Source organism: Contarinia nasturtii, unplaced genomic scaffold, assembly GCF_009176525.2.
Source record: "Contarinia nasturtii isolate CC-2019 unplaced genomic scaffold, AAFC_CNas_1.1 Cnas_scaffold_44, whole genome shotgun sequence".
Classification (NCBI taxonomy): domain Eukaryota; kingdom Metazoa; phylum Arthropoda; class Insecta; order Diptera; family Cecidomyiidae; genus Contarinia; species Contarinia nasturtii.
Genome location: NW_022197402.1, coordinates 12,443 through 33,414, shown reverse-complemented (window position 1 = coordinate 33,414; position 20,972 = coordinate 12,443). Strand labels below are relative to the sequence as shown.

At 34.0% G+C, this 20,972-nt stretch overlaps 4 protein-coding genes and 1 long non-coding RNA gene across 11 annotated transcripts; 2 read left to right on the top strand and 3 right to left on the bottom strand.

Annotated features, from left to right (window-relative positions):
- Positions 1 to 1,532: 1,532 nt before the first annotated feature.
- Positions 1,533 to 3,845, bottom strand: LOC116343392 (piggyBac transposable element-derived protein 4-like). The gene is made up of 3 exons (XM_031771825.1): positions 3,154 to 3,845; positions 2,326 to 3,086; positions 1,533 to 2,284 (listed from the first exon to the last, which is right to left on the bottom strand). The coding sequence occupies exons 1-3, from the start codon at positions 3,654 to 3,656 to the stop codon at positions 1,689 to 1,691; spliced, it is 1,860 nt and encodes a 619-aa protein (XP_031627685.1). The 5' UTR covers positions 3,657 to 3,845; the 3' UTR covers positions 1,533 to 1,688.
- A 941-nt stretch (positions 3,846 to 4,786) lies between these two features.
- Positions 4,787 to 10,375, top strand: LOC116344957 (cytospin-A; the record flags this gene model as incomplete). Its single annotated transcript, XM_031774267.1, has 7 exons — positions 4,787 to 5,525; positions 5,989 to 6,140; positions 6,195 to 6,338; positions 6,428 to 6,563; positions 9,490 to 9,564; positions 9,623 to 9,897; positions 9,984 to 10,375. Coding segments are annotated over 7 exons (1,611 nt in total), but the record flags the coding sequence as incomplete, so codon positions are not given.
- Positions 10,376 to 10,439: 64 nt separating this feature from the next.
- LOC116348975 (transmembrane protein 222) lies at positions 10,440 to 11,683 on the bottom strand. The gene is made up of 3 exons (XM_031780605.1): positions 11,487 to 11,683; positions 11,040 to 11,411; positions 10,440 to 10,911 (listed from the first exon to the last, which is right to left on the bottom strand). Exons 1-3 carry the CDS (start codon positions 11,518 to 11,520, stop codon positions 10,739 to 10,741), a joined length of 579 nt encoding a protein of 192 aa, XP_031636465.1. The 5' UTR covers positions 11,521 to 11,683; the 3' UTR covers positions 10,440 to 10,738.
- LOC116345619 (transmembrane protein 164) lies at positions 11,516 to 20,513 on the top strand. 6 transcript variants are annotated; one of them, XM_031778692.1, is made up of 5 exons: positions 11,516 to 12,118; positions 18,984 to 19,251; positions 19,357 to 19,626; positions 19,712 to 19,812; positions 19,889 to 20,513. In XM_031778692.1, exons 2-5 carry the CDS (start codon positions 19,107 to 19,109, stop codon positions 20,363 to 20,365), a joined length of 993 nt encoding a protein of 330 aa, XP_031634552.1. In that variant the 5' UTR covers positions 11,516 to 12,118; positions 18,984 to 19,106; the 3' UTR covers positions 20,366 to 20,513. The 6 variants fall into 6 exon arrangements, with proteins under 6 accessions (XP_031634552.1, XP_031635315.1, XP_031632980.1 ...); XM_031779455.1 differs by having other exon boundaries at positions 18,984 to 19,626; positions 19,889 to 19,946; positions 20,058 to 20,513; XM_031777120.1 differs by having other exon boundaries at positions 11,519 to 11,801; positions 12,042 to 12,118; positions 18,984 to 19,626.
- On the bottom strand, positions 14,301 to 17,541 carry LOC116349790. 2 transcript variants are annotated; one of them, XR_004202015.1, is made up of 6 exons: positions 17,509 to 17,541; positions 16,254 to 17,354; positions 16,149 to 16,167; positions 15,498 to 15,715; positions 14,584 to 15,160; positions 14,301 to 14,465 (listed from the first exon to the last, which is right to left on the bottom strand). It is a non-coding gene; the product is annotated as an uncharacterized LOC116349790 (long non-coding RNA). The 2 variants fall into 2 exon arrangements; XR_004201980.1 differs by lacking the exon at positions 17,509 to 17,541 and having other exon boundaries at positions 16,254 to 17,450.
- Positions 20,514 to 20,972: the final 459 nt, after the last annotated feature.

The window sequence follows — 20,972 nt, the reverse complement described above, 5'->3', positions numbered from 1 at the left end:
AATCTTTCGATCGTACGACTGACACAAATGATTTAATGATGAATTTCGATTCCTCACGTCTTTAGTTTGTGAATGTTGTGTTATTTGTATAAAAACAAAAACAATCACAAAATGCAGGCGTAAATAAATCTATTCTTTGCAAACACAAATCCTCTATATTAAAATTCCAAGAAAGAAACCGATTGTATGAAACGACTGTGACGATGTGATGCGATACACGATGATTACGAGGAGATTTTTTTGAATGTAAACAAATGATGTTCGCCGTCGATGTGACACACACCGCAGCCAACTGTAAAATGTCACACATATTCAAATAAGTTTCGAATTCGAAGTTCGAATTTGCATTCATGGCATGGAATAAAAAAAATAATTGCAATAATAAACGTTTGAAAAAATTCTGTTACCGAAACTAAAATCAAATCGCACAAATCTCTATGTATACAAATTGTCTTTTTTTTATTTGCGTCAAACGAATAATTAGAATTGGAAAACAAAATTAAAACTTAACGTTGTATTGAGTCGGGTTCACATTATGCCGTACAATGCGGAATCTGTATGCCTATAATCAACCTTCAATTTTACACGAAAATAACCACCAAAACGGGTCAAAACGTTACATTTTTCAGCGTTAAAATGGATAAAAAACGTTACAATTTTGTTAGCTGGGTATGGCGTTGAATGGATGAAAGAAAACTATAGTTTTTGACCATCACATACGAGGGTCACTATTTAAGTTTTTTCAAAACCATATATAAGACAATGGGGTTTCATCGAAAATGGTTTTATTGTTTTTCAAAATATTCGCCATGATGATCAATACACTTTTGCATTCGCTCGAACCATTTGTCATAGCATTCATGCCACTCCGAAAGTGATATCTCCAAAACGTGTGTTTTGAACGCATCAAATGCTTCTTCGGGCGATGAAAATCGTTGACCACGCAGTTTATTCTTCACGCTCGGGAATAAAAAGAAATCGTTGGGTGCCAAATCAGGACTGTACGGCGGATGACCCATTAAATCGATCTTTTGACCGGTCAAATAATCGACTGTTTGATGAGATGTGTGAGAGCTCGCATTATCATGATGAAGAATTATTTTGCGACGGCGGTTGTTTTTTCTTATTTCATCAAACACTTCGGGCAAACAAATGGTGGTGTACCAATCAGAATTGACGGTCTTACGAGCCTCTAGTGGAACTGTTGCCACATGACCACTTATCGTGAAAAAACAGGCGACCATTTGCTTCGCAACACTTCGAGCTCGAACAACTTTTGTTGGGTTATCTTCACTTTGAAAGACCCATACAGTCGACTGCTGTTTAGTTTCGGGCTCATACGCGTAGATCCATGATTCGTCATCAGTGACGATAAAATACACGGATTTTGAAACACCACGATTGAATTTCTTGAGCATTTGTTTACACCAATCGACACGAGCCTTTTTTGAGCGATTGTCAAATTATGTGGTATCCAACGAGAGCAAATCTTTCTGAAAGCTAAATGTTCATGTAAAATCTTAACCTTCATATGCCCTTCAAAAAAAATTACAAATTTTACCCTTGTGCGTGGATTTCTACGCATATGGAATTTGTATGGAAAACACATATTTTGACAGATTTTTTGAAGATATTTTTGATTTTACTTGATTTTTTTCAAAAATCATTACATTAAAAGTGATTTGTTTTTAAAGTAGGCGTTCTACAATACATTTCACGCACACATTTCGATTATGGGTGCTTTTGCAAACACCTTTAGTACAAAAACAACAGATAGTTTCATGCATATTATTTCTATTGGCGGATTTCTCAGTATAGCACATGTGACATCTTGATCTGCCTTTCGACACCGATGGAACACTTTTTGCTCTTTTACGAGGAATTTCGAATGATGTAGATGGTAGCAAAGTTGGTGAACCTTCACGTGACATCGAAGACTCACGAGAAATGGAGGAAGACGAAGACTGAATAGCTGGTGAACTTTCACGCCATTGTAGGGATTCTCGGCTCGCTGAAAGAAGCGATGCTGATGATTCAGATCGTGGCACACCTTTTCTCATATCCATGTATGGCTGCGCAAGAGAATATCCAAGTTCCCGTAGAAAATTGCGTCGTAATGTAGTTTTCTGTGTTGTTTGCCAATTCGGTGACACTTCTTTGAAAATGACAAATGCGTTCAAGGCTGAAATATCGATTATATTCGAAAACACGACCATAGGCCAACGATTTGTTTTGCGCTTACAGCTGTAACACGAAAGCATCTTGTCAACCGTATCCACACCACCTAAATATCAAATTACCATCAAAAAGTAGCATTTGACAAACCTTTAGTTTTGTTGTAGTATTCTATAATTTCGGGCAATTTTTTGTCGCCGGATCCTACATCATTTGAACTATGCATTGTGCTTTGCAAAATCGTGCACTTGTTTTTTCGTCCGACATATGAAACGAGTGTTGTGTCTTTCGTGAATGCAAAAGTTGACTGGTACAAAGGAACTTTTTTACATTCAAGGAGCTTTGGTGGAATGCTTCTTTTATTTTTTCGCATCGTACCAACCATTGTGAGACCTTTTGATAGCAATTTCTGCCCAAGTTCATAAGATGAGAAAAAGTTATCCATTGTTACGTTGTGACCTTTCAGTCCGCCAATAAGATCCAATACTACGCGTGCACCTTGTCCTTTTTCAGCCGAATCAACACCAACGGCTTTTCCCAAATATGGCTGTATTTTCCATACATAACATGTTTCAGAACAAACTAATTGCCAAAATTTTATGCCATATTTTTCTGGTTTGGATGGCATGTATTGCCGGAACTTACATCGGCCACGAAAACCAAGAAGTTGCTCGTCTACAGTGACACATTCAGATGGATTGTAGAAATCAGGTAAAAGTTCCGACCACTTATCGAATAAATCACGAATTGGTGCAAACTTGTCGGTGGATTTTTGTTGTCGTCTGTTCATGACATCATCGAAACGCATAACTCGGCTCATGTATTGGAATGTTTTCTTTGACATGATCGCTCTGAAAATTGGACGGCCATATTCACCGTCAAATAAATCAACCAAATTTTCATTTTTTGATCTAGGTAAAATAAAAACCCAAACATAAAAATCATCTCAAAAAATGAAAGAAAAATCCAACAACACACCTGTATACACCGGCCAAGATTAGTACAGCGATATACGCATGTAATAAGTTTGAATCGATTTCAATGGCATTTTCGCCATACGTCGCCTTTGCATACGCATTCGAATTCTTCAAAATAATGTTTTCAACTGGTGATGGAAAGAAAAGGAGAAATGCATCTTTGATAGAATCAACACGGTTTTTTGCAAATCTTGTTAGTCCCGGACGAAGTGTGAAAACGTTTTCTTTACGCAATCTTCCACTTCGATCTGTCACTGGTTCAGAGTTCCAAACTATGCCATCTTTTGAAATAAACGTTAGATCAGCATTTTCATCAATTTCAATATCGTCTGCTGAGCCATCAATTTCGATATCGTCCGGTTCTTCAACATCAGAATCACTTGTTTCAATCAAACTGTCTTCTTGTAATTCACATTCGTCATCGCTAATGTCGGCATCTTCGTCGTCAGTCTCATTCAATAGTGTTTCCAACTCCTCTTGTGTAAGATATTTTGGTCTAGCCATGTTATATTTTTGAAATTATTCTTCAGAAAATTTCATAACAATACACAACATTGCACACACTCACTAAACTTGCAAACAAACGTTGACTGAATGACGTTTTTTCCGTCAAATACGTTGAAATCCCATATGAGTAGAAATCTACTCACTGAAGGTAGTCTATGTAATTTTTTTAATATTCCGATGCGAAAAATACTTTTGACATGGGGTAACATTTTTTTATGTTTAAAATAAAGCAAAAATTAAAGTCAAGAAGTTTCATAAAAATTGGTTTAGAATTTTTCGAAAAAAAATAAAAAATAAAAATGATATGCGTAGTTTTCTACACCAGGAGCATATAAAGGTTAAATACGCTGGTCGCACTAATGCCCAGGGATGCCTCAATCTCGTGATATGTTACATGACGATCTTCCATTATAATATTTCTGACAGCATCGATGTTTTCTGGTACAACAACTGATTTTGGACGACCTTCGCGGAACTCATCGATGAGCGATAGGCGACCGCGCTTGAATTCGTTGTACCAATTATAAATTGTCCGAAGACTTGGTACTTCATCGCCAAAGGCCAAATGAAGTTGATCAAAACACTGTTGTTGTGATACACCCAATCGAAAGTGGAAAAAAATAATCGCTCGAAAATTTTCACAAGTAAAATTCATTTTTTGGCTGAGACGCAATTTACATGTTACGGTAAACAATACAAATAACGATCGAATGACAAAACGTTCTGAGAACGTTTATGCTACAAAATATTAAACTTAACGAATATGACAATGGTTTGCATCGGGCATTACAAAAACATACATATTGAAGAAACTTAAATAGTCGCCTACGTATACAAAGGAGTATTTTTTCTTCAAATCAAGGAATGTTATTGATCCTAAACTATATATTAATATATAAATTCACATTCATCTGGAATTTCAGTATATTTTTCCATTATTTGAATAATTTATTATTTCTTTCATTTGATTGATTATTTTGCATTATTTTCATTGTTTTCTATGTGATTCACCCTCAGGTGAATAACTGATATTAAATTATCGGTTAGATAATACGGAAGTCCACGCTATGTAGCCAGACATTCATGATAAGAACTATTAACATTGTTCCTTAAATTGAACTAAATTAATTTTTATCATTATTTTAGACCGCAATGAATTATCACAGGCACGTGAAGACTGTAGTCAACGTCAAATCGAAATTAGTCGACTCTCAACAATGTTAGAAAATGCTCGATCAAAGATCGATGAATTTGAACAAGAACGATCCATTGGGGAAAAATCGGATTTAAGTGAATTGCTTGATGTGGCTCGTAAAGAAAAAGATTTAATAGAAAGTGAAATGACAATACTGCAGGAATCGTTATCAAAAAGTCAATGTGAGGTGCAGAAATTGAAGGATCAAATTGCAGCTCTGACCGAAGAATGTAAAGTGACACGAAATAATGCAAAATGCGCTTTATCCGATTTTGAATACAAATTCGAGCAATTGAAACAAGAGAAAACCAAATTAGCATATGATTTACAAATGACACAAGAAGGTCTCAATGAGCTTCAGGTACAATGTAAATGCCATTTAGAAGATAAAGCACAATTGGAAAGTCTGTTATCGAAAACACAACGTCATTTGGGTGAAACAGAACGATTGCTTAACGAAAAAGAAGATGCATTAAATAACGAACGAAAATTACGAAAATTCGAAAATGAAGAATGGAAACAATTTCAATCTGATCTATTGATGACGGTGAGAGTGGCAAACGATTTTAAGACCGAAGCTCAAATGGCACATGAACAAATGATAATTGATAATAAAACACAAAAAGAGCGCATACGAACGCTTGAACAAGAAAATTTGAGACTAAGTAAAGGTAAAAGCACTATAAATGCTATTTCTTCTAGTTCGTGCTAATTATGCTATTATTTTTACTAACTTGTGCTTATATTGCTAGTGTTTTGCTAATTTCATTAGTTCGTCTAAAATATTCCATGCGTCAGATTGACTGCATGATCGAATATACGAAAGGTTTCAACATGTACATTTTAAAAAGGCTTATATTTTTATAATATTAAAATTGCTATTGAAAAGTATGAATAATTTTTAACCTTAAATCAAAATGATTTCTGAGCAACCAAGAAAATACAAATTGACATTATGGCCAGCTTAAAAGCATGCTTCAGGCATTTTGCCAGTTGTAGATTGATATAATAATAGATCTTCTATTAAATGTTAGTATTTGCTACTTTCGCTAGTTTTGCTAGTGTGCCTCTTGAAAACCCTCAATCAATTAATATTATGAATGATAATAAATACCACCAATTGGTCAATTGCAGCTATGGCAGCACACGAATCACAGACAACATTATTGAATACAGTGATGCAACAAGAAATTGCGCAACGGCGACAACGCGGTGGAATTTCCCGACAAGACTCCCGATTGTCGGTCAAGAGTTTAATAGAAAGCATTGAAAAGTCTTCTTCACATGTAGGACACATGTTCTTATAATGAAGCCTTTTCTAATGAATGGTTAATTTTCAGGTCAAGTCAAACGGACAAATGGGCGATTCACATAGTTCCTCCTCCAGCATAAACAGTTTAATGTCAGACGCACCAATTATGCAACCAAGAAATCCTATTGGTGAATGGAGCGATAGTAATCATATGATTGTTGAACAGTCGCAGGTACTAAGAATTTTGCTCTTCACTAAAGAAAATACATTAACATTTTCCTAAAGAACAAAAATCATGATTTTTGTATATTTTTTCCACAGTTACATGCATCACTAACGAGCAATCGTAGCCCGTTGTTAGAAAAACATTCAGATGGCAATCATAATAGTGCTCATGTGAATAACAACAACAGTAATAATACTATCTCCAAAGTAAACAATGGCAACGCTACAATCGGTTAGATTTATTTATTTATTTTATTATCGGTTAGATTGAGCCAACGCTACTATCGGTTAGATAATACGGAAGACAACGCTGAATAGCCAGACTTCATGATAAGAACTATTAACATTGTTCCTTAAATTAAACTAAATTTAATTTTTCATTTATTTGTTTGATTGATTGATTGTTGATTTTAATGTGCAGTGTGTAAACGATGCTATTCTCAGTTTTCGCCATCGTCGTCGCTACCACTATCGCTATCATTACTATCATCACTGTTGTCTGACAATTCACTGTTGCTCAAATCGATTGCATCTTCTTCGCTGCTTGACGACCACCATGGCTGATCCGAATCGTATTCAGCTTCATCGAAATTTGTTGTTTGACACTGAAATGTAAACAGAATAATCAAATTCACATTTTACATCAGATGAATTCAAAAATTATATTCAACAAATAATGTAATCGCACACAATATATTATTACCTTTTGTTGCTTTTTACGCTTATTTTCATCAAATTCTTTGAAGCGTCGCTACTCATGTTGCTTTTGTGTCTTGGCATCGACTGTGAATGCATCTGGCAATTTTATTCCCAATAGTTCATGATGACCCAAGTACATGTATGATAAAAATCGGATTGTATTGAATTTAATGTCATTCAAAAAATATAAAAAAATAAATCATTCACTGTAAACTTACCGCGAAGTCGAATATTTCGACCGGCATTAGTGTCTCGATTCAATGTAACCGAACGGACTTTTGTCGTATCACCAACATCATCATCATTTTGTATGTATTTCCATGCGATGACATCTAGGCGCCGACGTCGCAAATGTGTTCGTGGCCTCTTCACTGATAATATCGCAGCATTTTCAGCAGCCGGCACAAGCATATGCTTGGAATATTCCATCGATCATATTGAAGCGTTTCAGTTCGACTTTTGGCTGGCGGCCATAGTCGTCCGAATTCCGTGGGCGATATTTTTTCTTTTTCCTAAATTGTTTCGAATTCTTGTGACTGAATATGAATGAACCGCCATCGGGCAGTGCCAAGGGGATTGTCACAAAGAACGTACTAGAATTATATCATTCGGAATAGGTTGGGATAGTTTGGAATTAGTGGAAATGTAAAAGTCAACAAATACGCCGATATGGTGACAGAAACATTGAGTTTTCAATTCAGTCAGAAACATTTCAATATTTTTGTGAAAATACTTTTTGTTGTAAATGTTTAATATATGTATTTAAACTATACAAAAAAATATTGAAAATTTTCAGTGCCAACGATTGAATTAAAAACCTAATGTTTCTGTGAATAGTACAGTTTATTTGTTGAGATTTACGTTGCCGCCTATTCCAAACTATTTCAACCTATTACCTATTCCGAATTATATAATTCTAGTACCTTCTTTGTGACATTCCCCTTGAGCGGTGCTTCTGGCGATGGTTTACACTGGCGACACACTTTGAACCGAGATTTCGTTGTCTTTCCAATTTGTAATCAATTTGCCATCAATTTTTTTGAAATCGCGACAAAATATGAATTTATTCAATATTTATTAAGGCTTGTTTGATTTTGATCACATTAAAAATTAAACACGGTTTTTTTCCCCCTTCGAGAGTAAATTATTTCAACAGTTGGAGCTCGCTGTGTAAGTGCGAAAGATTACTTGACATTTCGTCATAACACCGCCGGCAAACTAGCTGCTACTGTGTATGTGTATGTGTATTAGGCCGGATCGATTCATGCAATGTTGAAAATTCAAAATGCGATTCAAGTCAATATTTTCGTTAAGTTGTTACGTGTCATTTTAACGTTCAGCTTCGGCTTATATACATTATTTGGCCTCCAAATTAACTGTTTTTAGTGTATTTGATGATTTGGTGGCCATACGCTTTGATTTGAGAACATTTCTTTTAGTCATTCAAAATATGACGAGTTGAAAACATGTCTGAATACCGACCTATTTTTCGACCTTCAAATAATTTCAGAACACTGTAAAACCACTTCCATCCTGGTTGAAAATTAAGTCGAAATATCTTATTCTTACATTATTTTGTATTGCGTGTCGAAGAAATAGACCTACACATCCAAGTAGATAGCGATCCTTCGCAAAATCAAATTTTTGTCAAAAAGGGGCCCAATAAAAATGCCGAAAAATTCACACACTGAATTTTTAAAGAACCTATTTTAATGTATTTTTGCTTCATTGCTTTTGCGTCATCACTTTTGATACATCAAATGACATTAAATCGCAAAAATACCGCCAGATTCGTTTTTTGCGGGCCAAAAGAAAGCGTTTGCAGTCAATTGAAATCCATTTTTTTGTCGATTCAAGTCAATATTTTCTAAAAAATCGTCATTTGGGAATTCAGCTCGCGCTAAACAGGAGCGAATTTTCCAGGATGGTTTCAGAACAAAAAGTGCTTGTTTTGACAAGACAAATTGATACCAAGATGTCGAATTTTGAATTTTCAACATTTCATGAATCGAACCGGCCTAATGTGTATGTGATTGCGCATAATTAATTCAATCTGAAACAATGACCACTTGAAACACTTTGCATTTATTATTGGTGGTGTATATGCAACTAGACGATGCGCCATCTATTGGTGAATCTTTTAATTTTCATTCTATTGCATCTTTGTTGAAATGGTTATGGGCAAAAAAAAAATCATAAACACAAAAACAAAAAATAAATCTACCAGATTTGAATTCAAATATTTTTTTCGATGCGAGCAGAGGTGATAAAAACAACCGAAAATCGATCAAATCAAATGAAATTCAATGAAAATGATGTAAGCATATATAAATACATGTGATTAAAATGTATTTATATTGAAGAAAAAAAAAATTCTTAAAGCCATCGTTCGTATATATATTACATTTTGGATACAAACGAAAACAAAACGATCATTCATTCAATTAATTCATTTACAGATACAACGCTACAATCGCAAACAATCAATACATCAAGCAATTTGGATGCAAATCAAAAATATGGATTCATTATGGGTAATTACGATACGGATTTTTTTATTTCTATTTTCAAATAAAACTACCAATTATACAGGTGAGAGAAAAGATCCATTGAGCGCATTGGTGAAAAATGGTGGCTCCAAACGTAATGCCTTGTTGAAATGGTGTCAAAATAAGACTGTTGGCTATAGAAATATTGATATAACGAATTTCAGTTCATCGTGGAATGATGGGTTAGCTTTTTGTGCCATATTACATTCATATTTAAAAGACAAAATACCATACGACACTCTCGGTCCGCATGATAAGCGTCGCAACTTTACAATTGCATTTCAGGCTGCCGAAAGTGTTGGCGTTCACACTACACTCGTAAGTAGTATCAATCTCTTTCAATTTGATTTTTATTAATAACACATTTTAATATGTGCTGTGCACGACATTTTATCTAATTTCAGAACATAAATAATATGTGTCAACAAGAGCGACCCGATTGGCAACAAATATTGGCATATGTGACGGCTATTTACAAACATTTCGAAACATGATTTTAGAAAATTGACATAATATTGATAATTTTACTAACGTAATTAATTAGTTTCAAATTAATTAATTCGTCAGTTTCATTTTTGAGTTTTTTTCCTTTTGGTTTTAAGTTCAGATTAAATTTAAGTCAATCGCATTTTTTTTATATTTAACAAACGACAAAAACAAATGAATGAGTTTCAAATTTAAAACCGTTTTTGAGTACATGTCTCTGACCAAGTGAAAATATTTTGTAAATAAAGTAATAAAATTAAAAATACAGCCTAATATGAAATAGAAACACTAACATTTTTGAACAAAGAAATTCGCTTAAGGGGTGAATATTTTTTTATTAATCTAAAAAATCAAAAGAAATATATGAACAGAAATTTTATGGATTCTGGATATATTTTTAATTAATCAGTAATGCAGATATCGTAATTTTGAGTAATTAAAAAAGAATATCCATTTAAATGACCATTGATGTTTTATTTAAAAATCTAGCTTTATGGAGTGAGTTGATTGAATTCCATTTATTTTAAAATTACCAATGCTATTATGAATTTATATTATTTGAAATTCCATTGTGAACAAGATATTTTTTTTTAAAATGAATAATTGATCATTGAGTGAATTTATAATAAATTCATTTTGATTCCATTGTGATTCTGTAAAAAACGCCATCGATTTACATTAAATAACCAAAAATAGCACAAACCATCAGAATGATTAAAAACGGAAGCCATGTTTGTAGGGCTCGCCCGAAACTAACATATTTTCCATAAAAGAACATCCAACTTGCCAATCGAATCATATTCCATTTCGTAGAACCATCATACTTCATATTGTTCAACGCCATACCTTGGGTTGATCAGAAGAAAAGAATTGAAAAAATGGAAATTAATCAATAAGTAATGGAACGAATGGATCAGGAATTATAGAGTAAACTAGTACTATTCATTTTTTAAGTAAGTATGTCAACGCCATACCAACATGTGAATGACAATTGTCCCAAAAAAGATTGTGCATACGAGTTCCGTACACAACTGATGCCTTAGAAATACTCTCGTCCCACTCAAGCGCACTTCCGTTTTTTACTTTTTTCACGTCTAAGATGAGATATCGTGTTGGTCGTCCAAAAGCCATATTATCTTCGGATACAAAGTATGGACCAGCAAAATCTCGTATTACTCCATTTGACATTGCAATTCCCATGTGACCAATAAATGGGAAGAACCAGGATAACACTGGAATTGATGTCCACACTATGCAAAACGGATATCTATCTGCATCAACATTAATTGCAGTAATGGTAGCATCCAACGATGGGCTGCTCATTAGTGCTGACATTGTTGCCGGGACTAATCAATTATTAAATAACAATTTAACAATTCTTCTGAAATATCGGAATATTTTTAGAAAATTTTATAAATTACTTCGATCTTTTTGCGCCGATATCAAAAATGTCATCGACAGTATAAAAACAACTTTGACAGCTGTGCTGCAACGGAGTGAAGATATCGTCGAATGATAGAATAACAAACTAAATAAATCCACAACTACAAACAACTAAACAACTTTTTTTACTGAACTTGCCCGAAGAACGCAATCGATGAACAATTCAAAAAATTTATTCTACTGCATAAAAAATGACATTTACACTGCCAAAATATGCCGTTAACCTAACCAATCAAAACGTCTGTCGCGACAGTGAATGCTAAAGTGCACATCGCTAAAACTTATTAAAAATAGTTAGCTAGTTAAAAATATTGCAGTGAAACTAGTTCGAAGAAAAATTCCAATAAATAACAATAAAAGATTTTCGTATCGAATTCGTTTATCGTTGGTTTATTGCTGTAAAACGACGGATAACAAAAACATAAAAGAAGAGACAAAAAAAAAAAAGATTTTTGCCGAAAGACAATTTTGAAATTATTAATTCAATAATTTTTTCATAAACTATTAATAGTATCACATTGTTTTCTTTATAGAGAAGCATCATCTCTCCGTGATTAGTAATTCTTTCATATATTGAGTGAAATTCTTAATTTGACGCATCTGAGTGAAGGTATGTTTTGGTGGCTTTGACATTGATTTTATTTGTTTTTCATTCGTTTTTAACGAAGGTTTCCTGCAGTTCTTGCGAATGTCAAAATATCGATTTATCCACAACGATAAGAATTAATTAGTTAGAAAATAATATGATGAAGAGATTTTTTGATATATCCATACAATAGTTGGTTTAATTCATACAGCATTTCTAAACAAATCAATGCGTGTCATCCATAATGATCAATTATTAATATTTTTAATATACCGCAAATCATACGTGGGCACGAAAAATTCAAAAACAAAATCATACATTAAGTTCAAAAACCCGAACAAATCGAATTTTTTTTACTAAAAACCAAGAAATTCAAAAAAATTCCACTCATCCCACACAAAATTGAAGAGTAAAAAAAGGTTTTCAGTTTCTTGCGGAAACTATATAGCAAATTAAAATATTGAGTATGGATGCAATCCATGGATGAAGACGCGATAGTGGATACCTTAAGATTTTATAACCTAAATTTATATCAACGATATTGTGAAATTAACGTTCAAATATCAGACTATTATGTCGCACTTTTTTCTCTCTTCGTGAACAATATAAATTTCCTCCCTGCAATGATTAGAATCTTGCGCGATACTGAAAGTTTGCGAGAAAAAAGTTTTTGCCTACTCTCAGGGGATTTAAAGAAAAGAGAGAGAGGAGAGAAAAGAAATACATAGTCAATTTCAAACGGATTTTCTTCATTAACCTCACATTCAATGCAAATTAGTAAATAGTTGTGTGCAGTTATTTCTCAAGAAAATAAATTTGTGTGACAGCGTAATTTTGATGTTTTGTAATAAGCTTGAAGGATATAGATTTTTACAAAAAGAAAAAGTAGGATGTTTTTCATATCTGCAAAGGAAAAAATGGTAGTTCTCAATTTTAAGAGGGCCAAATTTCATGCCAATAACATATATAACAAAACATAGAGATTGGCATTACGACATCCCAAGCAATCAAAAAACTATGGTCAAGTCAATGCCAATTGCCATGCGTGAGTAAATACTTACATGAAAACTCTATCTATCCATGAACTATTGTCGAAGGACCAAAGTATTGGCATAGGAATTCAATACATATTCTATGAACTTCAAATAGAATAGATTAAGCCTGCCAGATCGCCCGGAAAAATCGCCCGGCCCGGATATGGCGGAAAAACTCCGGATTTCGCCCGGATTTTTACTATTTTCGACGACGTTTCAACAAATAACTTCAATAGTTTTGGATTTTTTTCTCTTCAAATTTTTCTCTTCTAAATTCTATCGATAGAACCTGGGTCACTAAATCGACCCGAGAGTATGTTTTTCGGAATTGTAGTACGATAAACGAGAGCATGTTTTTTCGTGGTAAAAATGGTTAAAGGAGAGCACGTATTTCGAGCAATTTAGTCTGTCATAAAAGAGAGTAAGTTTTTGTTCATTTTTATTTTACGAAAGGAGTGTATGTGATTTGGCCAAATTGGTTGGAAATAAAGGAGAGTACGTTACTAAATTATTCTGGTTGAAATAAAAGTGAGTATGTGCGAAAATAGTTAATATATTTAACATTTTTCGATCCCAATGTAACAGGCGCGCAGAATCAGCAACATTAAATCTCTTCGTATATAAATACACAATCATATTTCACAACAGCACATAAACGGCAACGGGTGAGTGAAGCGAACGGAGTCTTTGTTGTCGTCACAGGCGCACATAAACAATCATACGTATCAAACACGAATGAACATAATCTGTGCGCTTGATAAGTCACACACAGACGGCATTTGCTATTGTGATTTGTTAGTTTATGTGTATTTTGACTCACGCAACTGTGTAGCTGCTTCTGCGACCCTATTACATGCGATTGATATTTCATCCAAAAATATTAATTAATTTAACTATTTTCATACTTTTTTTTAAATGTGAGTTGACAAATACTAACTCTTCTTTATTATGAACAAATTTAGTTAAATTACATACTCCCCTTTTGCTAAATTCATATGGCCAACAACTTACTCTCTTTTAAGCCAATCTAAATACCTCAAACGACATACTCTCTTTTATAAATTTTTAAATGTGATGCGACTTACTCCCTTTTTGCTATTAACACAATCGACAAAAGACATACTCTCGTTTTGAAATATTTTCAGCTCAAAAATGACATACTCTCTTCTCGATATTTTCAATAGATATAATAAATATCCAATTACATTAATTAGTTTCAAATTTTAAATTCATCGATCTTAATTCTATCTCGTTAGTGGATTCGAATCCATCTTGGAAGGACGAGGCGTTCAACATGGAAGTTACGATGCAGATCAAATCCGAAGAGTCCACAATGGCTTAGACAACAAAGAGAAAACACACTTAAATTTGTTAATAGTACAAAATAGTATTATATACTCCAATTTTAATCACTTTCTCATTCGAAATCCAATTTCAATTCAATGAATAAATTACCTTTGTACAGTATCAGCTTTGCAGCTGCAATGTCCCGGTGCCAAATAGTGTTCAGGATAGCTTCCTCTTCGGCGACATAGAAGTTATCATCAAGAGGCATGTAATTTACAGTAAAATCGATGACATTTTCGTCGCGAATAATGCTTGGTAGCTGAGAAACGCACTTAACCGCATCGTATGTCTCGTTTTGACGCCAGTTTTTTCGGTAACAAATGACTTTTGACACAAAACCGACAGCTTGATTTGGATTCGCAACCATTGCATCGCGCAGCATTCGTTTGCTCTTCATCGTCACGATTTTTTCGGGTAGTTTCAATTCTTCTGGCCAGTCGTTGTTATCTGTCACACACCAATCGCACATTTTGAAACGATGACCCAATGTTACATGTTACCAAAGGGTTCGAAACAGCGTGCACACATTCATGACGTTCGGAACTCGTTTACCATTTTCACCACATTGCCCAGTATTTTCTTAAAACTTTTAATCAGGGCAGCGAATATTCCTCTTAATCTTTATCGGCGAGTTGGGTGAGATATTCGCCGCTCTGAAGAAAATTATGGAAGGCTTACCATTTGTCTATTTGGACACAAGAATATATTTTTTCATTAACAAATTAAATAAATTCAACGAACACACACAGAAATAAAGTAGATCTTGTGGAGTAGGTGGATCCGACCTGGTCCAAAGTGATCTGGAAGTTGGGCACATTAGTACTGGACCCCTCACGTTGCCTTTCAGGGGACGAAATTTTCGATATTTTTCAGATTTTCCCATCGGAAAAGCGAGAAAAATCGATCGGTAGATTTTTTGTGATTTTCATTAATTTTATATATAGAATCCATATTATATATGATACATCTAATAAAAATGTCACTTTATTTCTCTGTGTGAATGCTCTATGTTTTGTTCTTACCAGCATGGCAGCAATTTTGTCACATACTCGATCGATTCGATCCGATGTATTTATCAAATCGTAGACGAGTGTATCTTTCGCTCGTATACACGTCAATGGCTTTCTTCATAATCCTCAAGCGATGGCTTAAATAGTCTCTTCAATTTTCTCCTTTTGGACTCGGCATTTGCGGATAACGGGTTCTATCATTTCGATCGTTTTGTTCGAAGGCGACAAACCTACATGTCCACCGTTTTACTTTTTGGTTTCGTACTCCTTGCTTGTTCAGTAGGGTGGAACATTTTTGGCATAATTTTATGGCCACTTGGAAAAGCATGTCTCATAGTCCACAGATTCAAGATATGAAGGAATGCCCAACTTGCGGTTCCATATAAGACAGCGACTTGAAAGGAATGGAGGTACATTTTACTGGAAAATCATGAAAAATTGGAGTGAATCACCATGAAAAGTTGTGAATCTTATTTTCTGACCAAAATAAGTAATATCAACAAGTTTCATGAAATTTCAACCAAAAATAAAGGTGCCTCCCATAAAAAAAATTATTTTTTTTCTCAAATCGAAAATTTTGTATGGGCGTAAAAGACCATCAAGATATGCCTCGAAATTCAAAAAAATGTTCCACCCTATTGTTCAGGTAATGATATTTCTTACTGCTGGTCTTGAAATTCATCTGTGTGTGAGAGAGAGAGAAAGAAAAACAATGGAATAAATCACACGATTAAATGAAATGCATACTGAGAAATCAAAAACACATACCTCTTTGCCGGAGTCGATATGCCGTATAACGGTCGCGTCTCACGTGTTCATGCCCGGATTGATTCCAAATTCGTAGATGTAAAAGCCATCCTCGTAACGCTTTTTTATCAGTTCATCGCTCACCAACTGTTCCAATGTATGACGTATCGCGAAAATATATATAAAATCGATGCTGACACACCACCGGTTTCAACATGATAATGTATTTCTTTGTTCGCATTCAATATTCCATTGATTTTGTTCATAAATGAACCTTGTTTTCACAGACATGCGTGACATCAACTTGCCGCCCATACTCATCTAATGGGATGATTTTGGTTTCACACATCATTTGATACAATATATCGGCATCAATTTTAATATTCTTTCGCAAATGTGTGCAAATTGCTAATACCGAAAGATTTTTGTTTATGGGAAGCTCAATGTCAGTCGGAATATTTTCGGGGCTGTTTTGTAACCAATTGTGATAATCATAGATCTTTTTCTGCATGTGCAACATTGTGAACCAATTCTCTTTTGTATCTTCTGCGATGTTGTCGTCTTCTGGTTCGCCAATATTTCGCACACAAGTGAGCAACCGATTCCGTTTGTCAAATCTAATCGCATCACCTCTGGTTGAATCGTATCTATCAATGGTTCACTTCACTGCATTGTTGACATCATGATCATCAAATACGTCGTTTGGATCCAGATTGTCGAAGTTGTGTTCCCACACAAACTATCTCAGGTAGTCACGAAGTCGTTTGTCATGTGGTGAGGTTGGTTATGGCATTTCGTGCATGTTGTTGGAATAAATATTTCATAAGATTCCCAAAATAATCATTATTGGGCCATGCGAACCGATTGTCTCCGTCCAATGCCTCGACTATGTCTCGAAATTCGGGCACCATGTCTTTGTCTTCTTTATATTTGCGCAACAAAGTAAACAAGCATCCTTCAATTATGTGGATACCATCACCTTCATGGAAAAATTTCCAGTTGTTCGTCAAATATTGTATGATAATCCGCCACTGCATTATGGCTAATATTCCACTTTCTTCTGGAAGTTTGCCCACTTTACGTCTTTTCGGTCTCGATCCACATAAAGTACCAACTCCGTTTCTTTTTCGTCCACCCATTGTCAATACAGAATTTTAATGCAATTGCAATGAAAAATAAATTTTTCGATATGACATAAAAAAAATGCTACTAAACACAATGACTTTCTATTGTTTTTTTTTCTTTGAGAGCACAATAAAATACATTTCCAACTCACTTTAACTCGATTGCGAATGTAGCAATCAGTTCAATTCAATTAGCACAAAAACACCATACAGCAATGTTCAAATGAATCTAATAGCGGAATAGAGAAGGGAACATGTGAATTATTCAGATATTTTAATTTATACACTTTACACTTTTGCATATTTAAAAATATTTCAACAGTCCCGCTTCGGGAAGTCGTAATATCAATCTCTATTTGATGTTCCTAGAATAGGTATTGAATTCCTATGCCAATATTTTAGTCCTTCGATAATAGTTCATGGATAGATAGAGTACATTCGGGAAGAGTTTTCATGTATGTATTTATTCTCTGCATGGCAATTGGGATTGACTTGAACATATATTTTTTTGTTAATACCAATCTCTATGTTTTGTGATTACTATTAATTGGCATGAAATTTGACCATCTTTAAATTGAGAATTACCATTTTCTCCTTTGCAGATATGAAAAACACCCTAATGTACGTGTTGAAACAACGTACAATACTCATAAAACTTTTTTAACCATTAATGCGAATTTCATCGAAAAAATAACATTCGAATGAAGTCAAGCGGTTACACTCTTTGAAAAATACTGTGTTTAAACAGCCTAATCCACTGATGATTACTTCATTTCATTTTTTACGAACAAAATATAAATCATTTGGAACATATTGAGACGATGCGTGTGTTTCTGATGAAATATATGTCTTTTATTTCAAGGGCACGTTGCTAACCAGTGACTGATACAGCTGTTCGTAAGCGAGTGCGATTTCTTTTTAAGTATCCATGTACAATGCGTACTTGATAAATGCGCAAAATTTGTTTCGTAAACTGTTATTTTCGAAAGAATAAATAAAAATAAGCAACGCCATTGAAGCGATGTTTTAAAGATTTAATTTGTCGATTTATTCCTGCACATTATTTTTTTTCTTTTTCAGTGTAACGGTTTCTATGTATATATGATGCAAATTTGACAGCAAACGAATATCAAACGTATTCGAATATTTAAATTTATTTCCTACAGAAATTCATTATCGTTCATGTGATTCTAGTACTGGTTCTTAATGAAATAACACTCATTAACCCTAATAATGGATGTAACATAATAGTCGCAACCAAACCACAACTATTGTTATAGGCCTATCATACAATTCACCATAATAATGAATTCTGCGTTAGATTGTGATGATTGTTGTTTCATTACTATGCGAATAACATATATTGTGGTTTCGACAACTCGCTTATAGTAGCCACTTTGAGGGCTTCAGTTTCGATTCCTTCCGATAAATCCAGAGCAGCTCATATAAGAAATTAGTGTATTTTTCGAACCGAGAACGTTTATATGTAAAAAAAAATAAAAAAATCACTGAATAAGATTGATATTAAAATTTAAAAATATTCTCTGAAACATTCTAAAATATACCGTATAAATGTTTGTTAAACGCTTTTATCATTAACTATTTTTGTACATATCTTACGTTTCAGAATTTATTCGGCTTCTCGAAGTGAAGTTGTTTGTAGAAGCTACCGGGAAGTATTTTTATTGAAGGGTACCTGGAAGTATTTGAAATTTGAATTTGAAATTTTGTGTATATATTCAAAAAGAAGATGAACTGGGGCTGGGCATATGAAGGCGTCAATGGTAACATTCCACGTAATACGGGACCGGAATGTGTTAACTATTTATCTACTACTCGACATATTGTTGAAAGTGTGATTTTAGTTCCAGTAGCAATACTCATTTTCAAATATGGTATGTCAAAACTCCCTCCATTGCAGTTCAACTTTAGTAGATACGATGGTATTGTATGCGGCAAGCAATTGCTTTTGATCACTATGACATTTTTGTTGGGCTTAGAAATGGGCTTCAAATTATGTACGCGCACAGCGATCTATATTTTGAATCCATGTCACGTAACATCAATGCTACAAATTTATTTATTGGCGGCAAAACCCTCAAAATGGACCACCACACTGTTCAGAATACACGTCAACTACTTGAATGGGCCATTACTGGCATTTTTATTTCCTGAACATGATTCAAGAAAAATTACATTTGAACTAGCTACCTATTATATTCAACATGGCCTAATGTTTGTTATTCCAGCATATTTACTACGACATGGAGGTACGACTAATATAGATCAAAGACAAATTTTTCATTTTATGTTGCTTACATTAATTGTGAATATTAATTTTAATCTGAGTGGCAGGTCCTTATGCAGCCGAGAAAATTATGGATTTTAGCTATAGCATTGCAGCTTATGGAATTTTCATTTTCTATCACTATGGAATATTGGAGTTTTTCGCTGTGGTAATTGATCGTAGATAATTTGCTTTTTTTACATCAAGTTTTACATATTTTAATTTTACTTTAATATTTATTTCAGACAGCGCAAATCAATTTAAACCATATGATTTGTCCCGCTATTTTGGATCCATTCCAAGGTACTAATTACAGACTAATAGCTTGTATGCATCAAATGATCCTATGCCCGATCATATCGAAGTCATTTGGATTTGTTTTTTCACCCTCATCTACTAACACAAATGAAACAGTATTGGCTGAATTTCCATCAAATGGAGAAGATCATGAACGGAATGAACGGAAGAAAAACTCGTTACATCAACATAAGGTTGAAGACATTAAATCTTGCCAGGTGCAAAAAATGAGCCGTAACATTATGGATGACATGAATAATGTTCTAACACTTGATAACGCTGTATTTAAACAAGCGTTACGCAATAAATACAATGTGAATAATGTCAACGGAAGGCAAATTGAAAATGATTGTAATATTGATAATAGTCTTTTGGGTGGTACATCAAAACAATACCCAAATGTTAGCAATAAAAAGATACAATAATTGAATATCAACCTCGAGAAGAAAACAGTACACATTGCAAATGTTCTCAGCAATGAAATCCCTACTACCGTGCTAGATGGTGTCGACACGAGTGGACGGATTTTTAAATTTATTTAAACGACGCCATGTTACTTTACTTGTCCATTACAACGTACATGTAACAGAAGAAACACACAGTCCATGTCCACGCTAGTGGACATAAACGATTTGGACTGTCAATGTGAACTAGATCAAGTATAGAACTTTACATAGGATCATATACGATGAATATGGATTACACAGTCTGTTTCAAAATACCGTCACCAATGTCGACACCATTTGACATCAAAATTTTGACAGTAAAAATATGTGTTATTGTTGTTGTCGTTTCATTGCTGTGCAAATGTTACATTCTGCTCTATGAATGAAGATGAGATGATGAAGATTCTTAAATGAGAAAACGATTTTAACTTTGGAAAAGCTTGTTATGTTGAGTAAAGTGAACATTTCTTCTGATCATTTGATGTCGCAAACTTTCTGCTTCGAATAATTGTAATATTAAGGGCATTTTTTACTTCAATTGAACGCTCTAGAATAAAAACAACTTATTGTTTACTCGCATATCGAA

Bases quoted from the DNA above. Each gene is read 5' to 3' on its own strand.
- LOC116343392 (XM_031771825.1), bottom strand. From the start codon at position 3,656: ATGGCTAGACCAAAATATCTTACACAAGAGGAGTTGGAAACACTATTG. The intron at 3,087-3,153 runs GTGTGTTGTTGG...TATTTTACCTAG, and splicing joins ATCTTGGCCGGTGTATACAG to ATCAAAAAATGAAAATTTGG. The intron at 2,285-2,325 runs GTTTGTCAAATG...TTTGATATTTAG, and splicing joins ATACTACAACAAAACTAAAG to GTGGTGTGGATACGGTTGAC.
- LOC116348975 (XM_031780605.1), bottom strand. From the start codon at position 11,520: ATGACATTTTTGATATCGGCGCAAAAAGATCGAA. The intron at 11,412-11,486 runs GTAATTTATAAA...ATAATTGATTAG, and splicing joins ATCGGCGCAAAAAGATCGAA to TCCCGGCAACAATGTCAGCA. The intron at 10,912-11,039 runs GTATGGCGTTGA...GATCAACCCAAG, and splicing joins CAATTGTCATTCACATGTTG to GTATGGCGTTGAACAATATG.
- LOC116345619 (XM_031777120.1), top strand. From the start codon at position 19,107: ATGAACTGGGGCTGGGCATATGAAGGCGTCAATGGTAACATTCCACGT. The intron at 19,627-19,711 runs GTACGACTAATA...TCTGAGTGGCAG, and splicing joins ATATTTACTACGACATGGAG to GTCCTTATGCAGCCGAGAAA. The intron at 19,813-19,888 runs GTAATTGATCGT...TATTTATTTCAG, and splicing joins TATTGGAGTTTTTCGCTGTG to ACAGCGCAAATCAATTTAAA.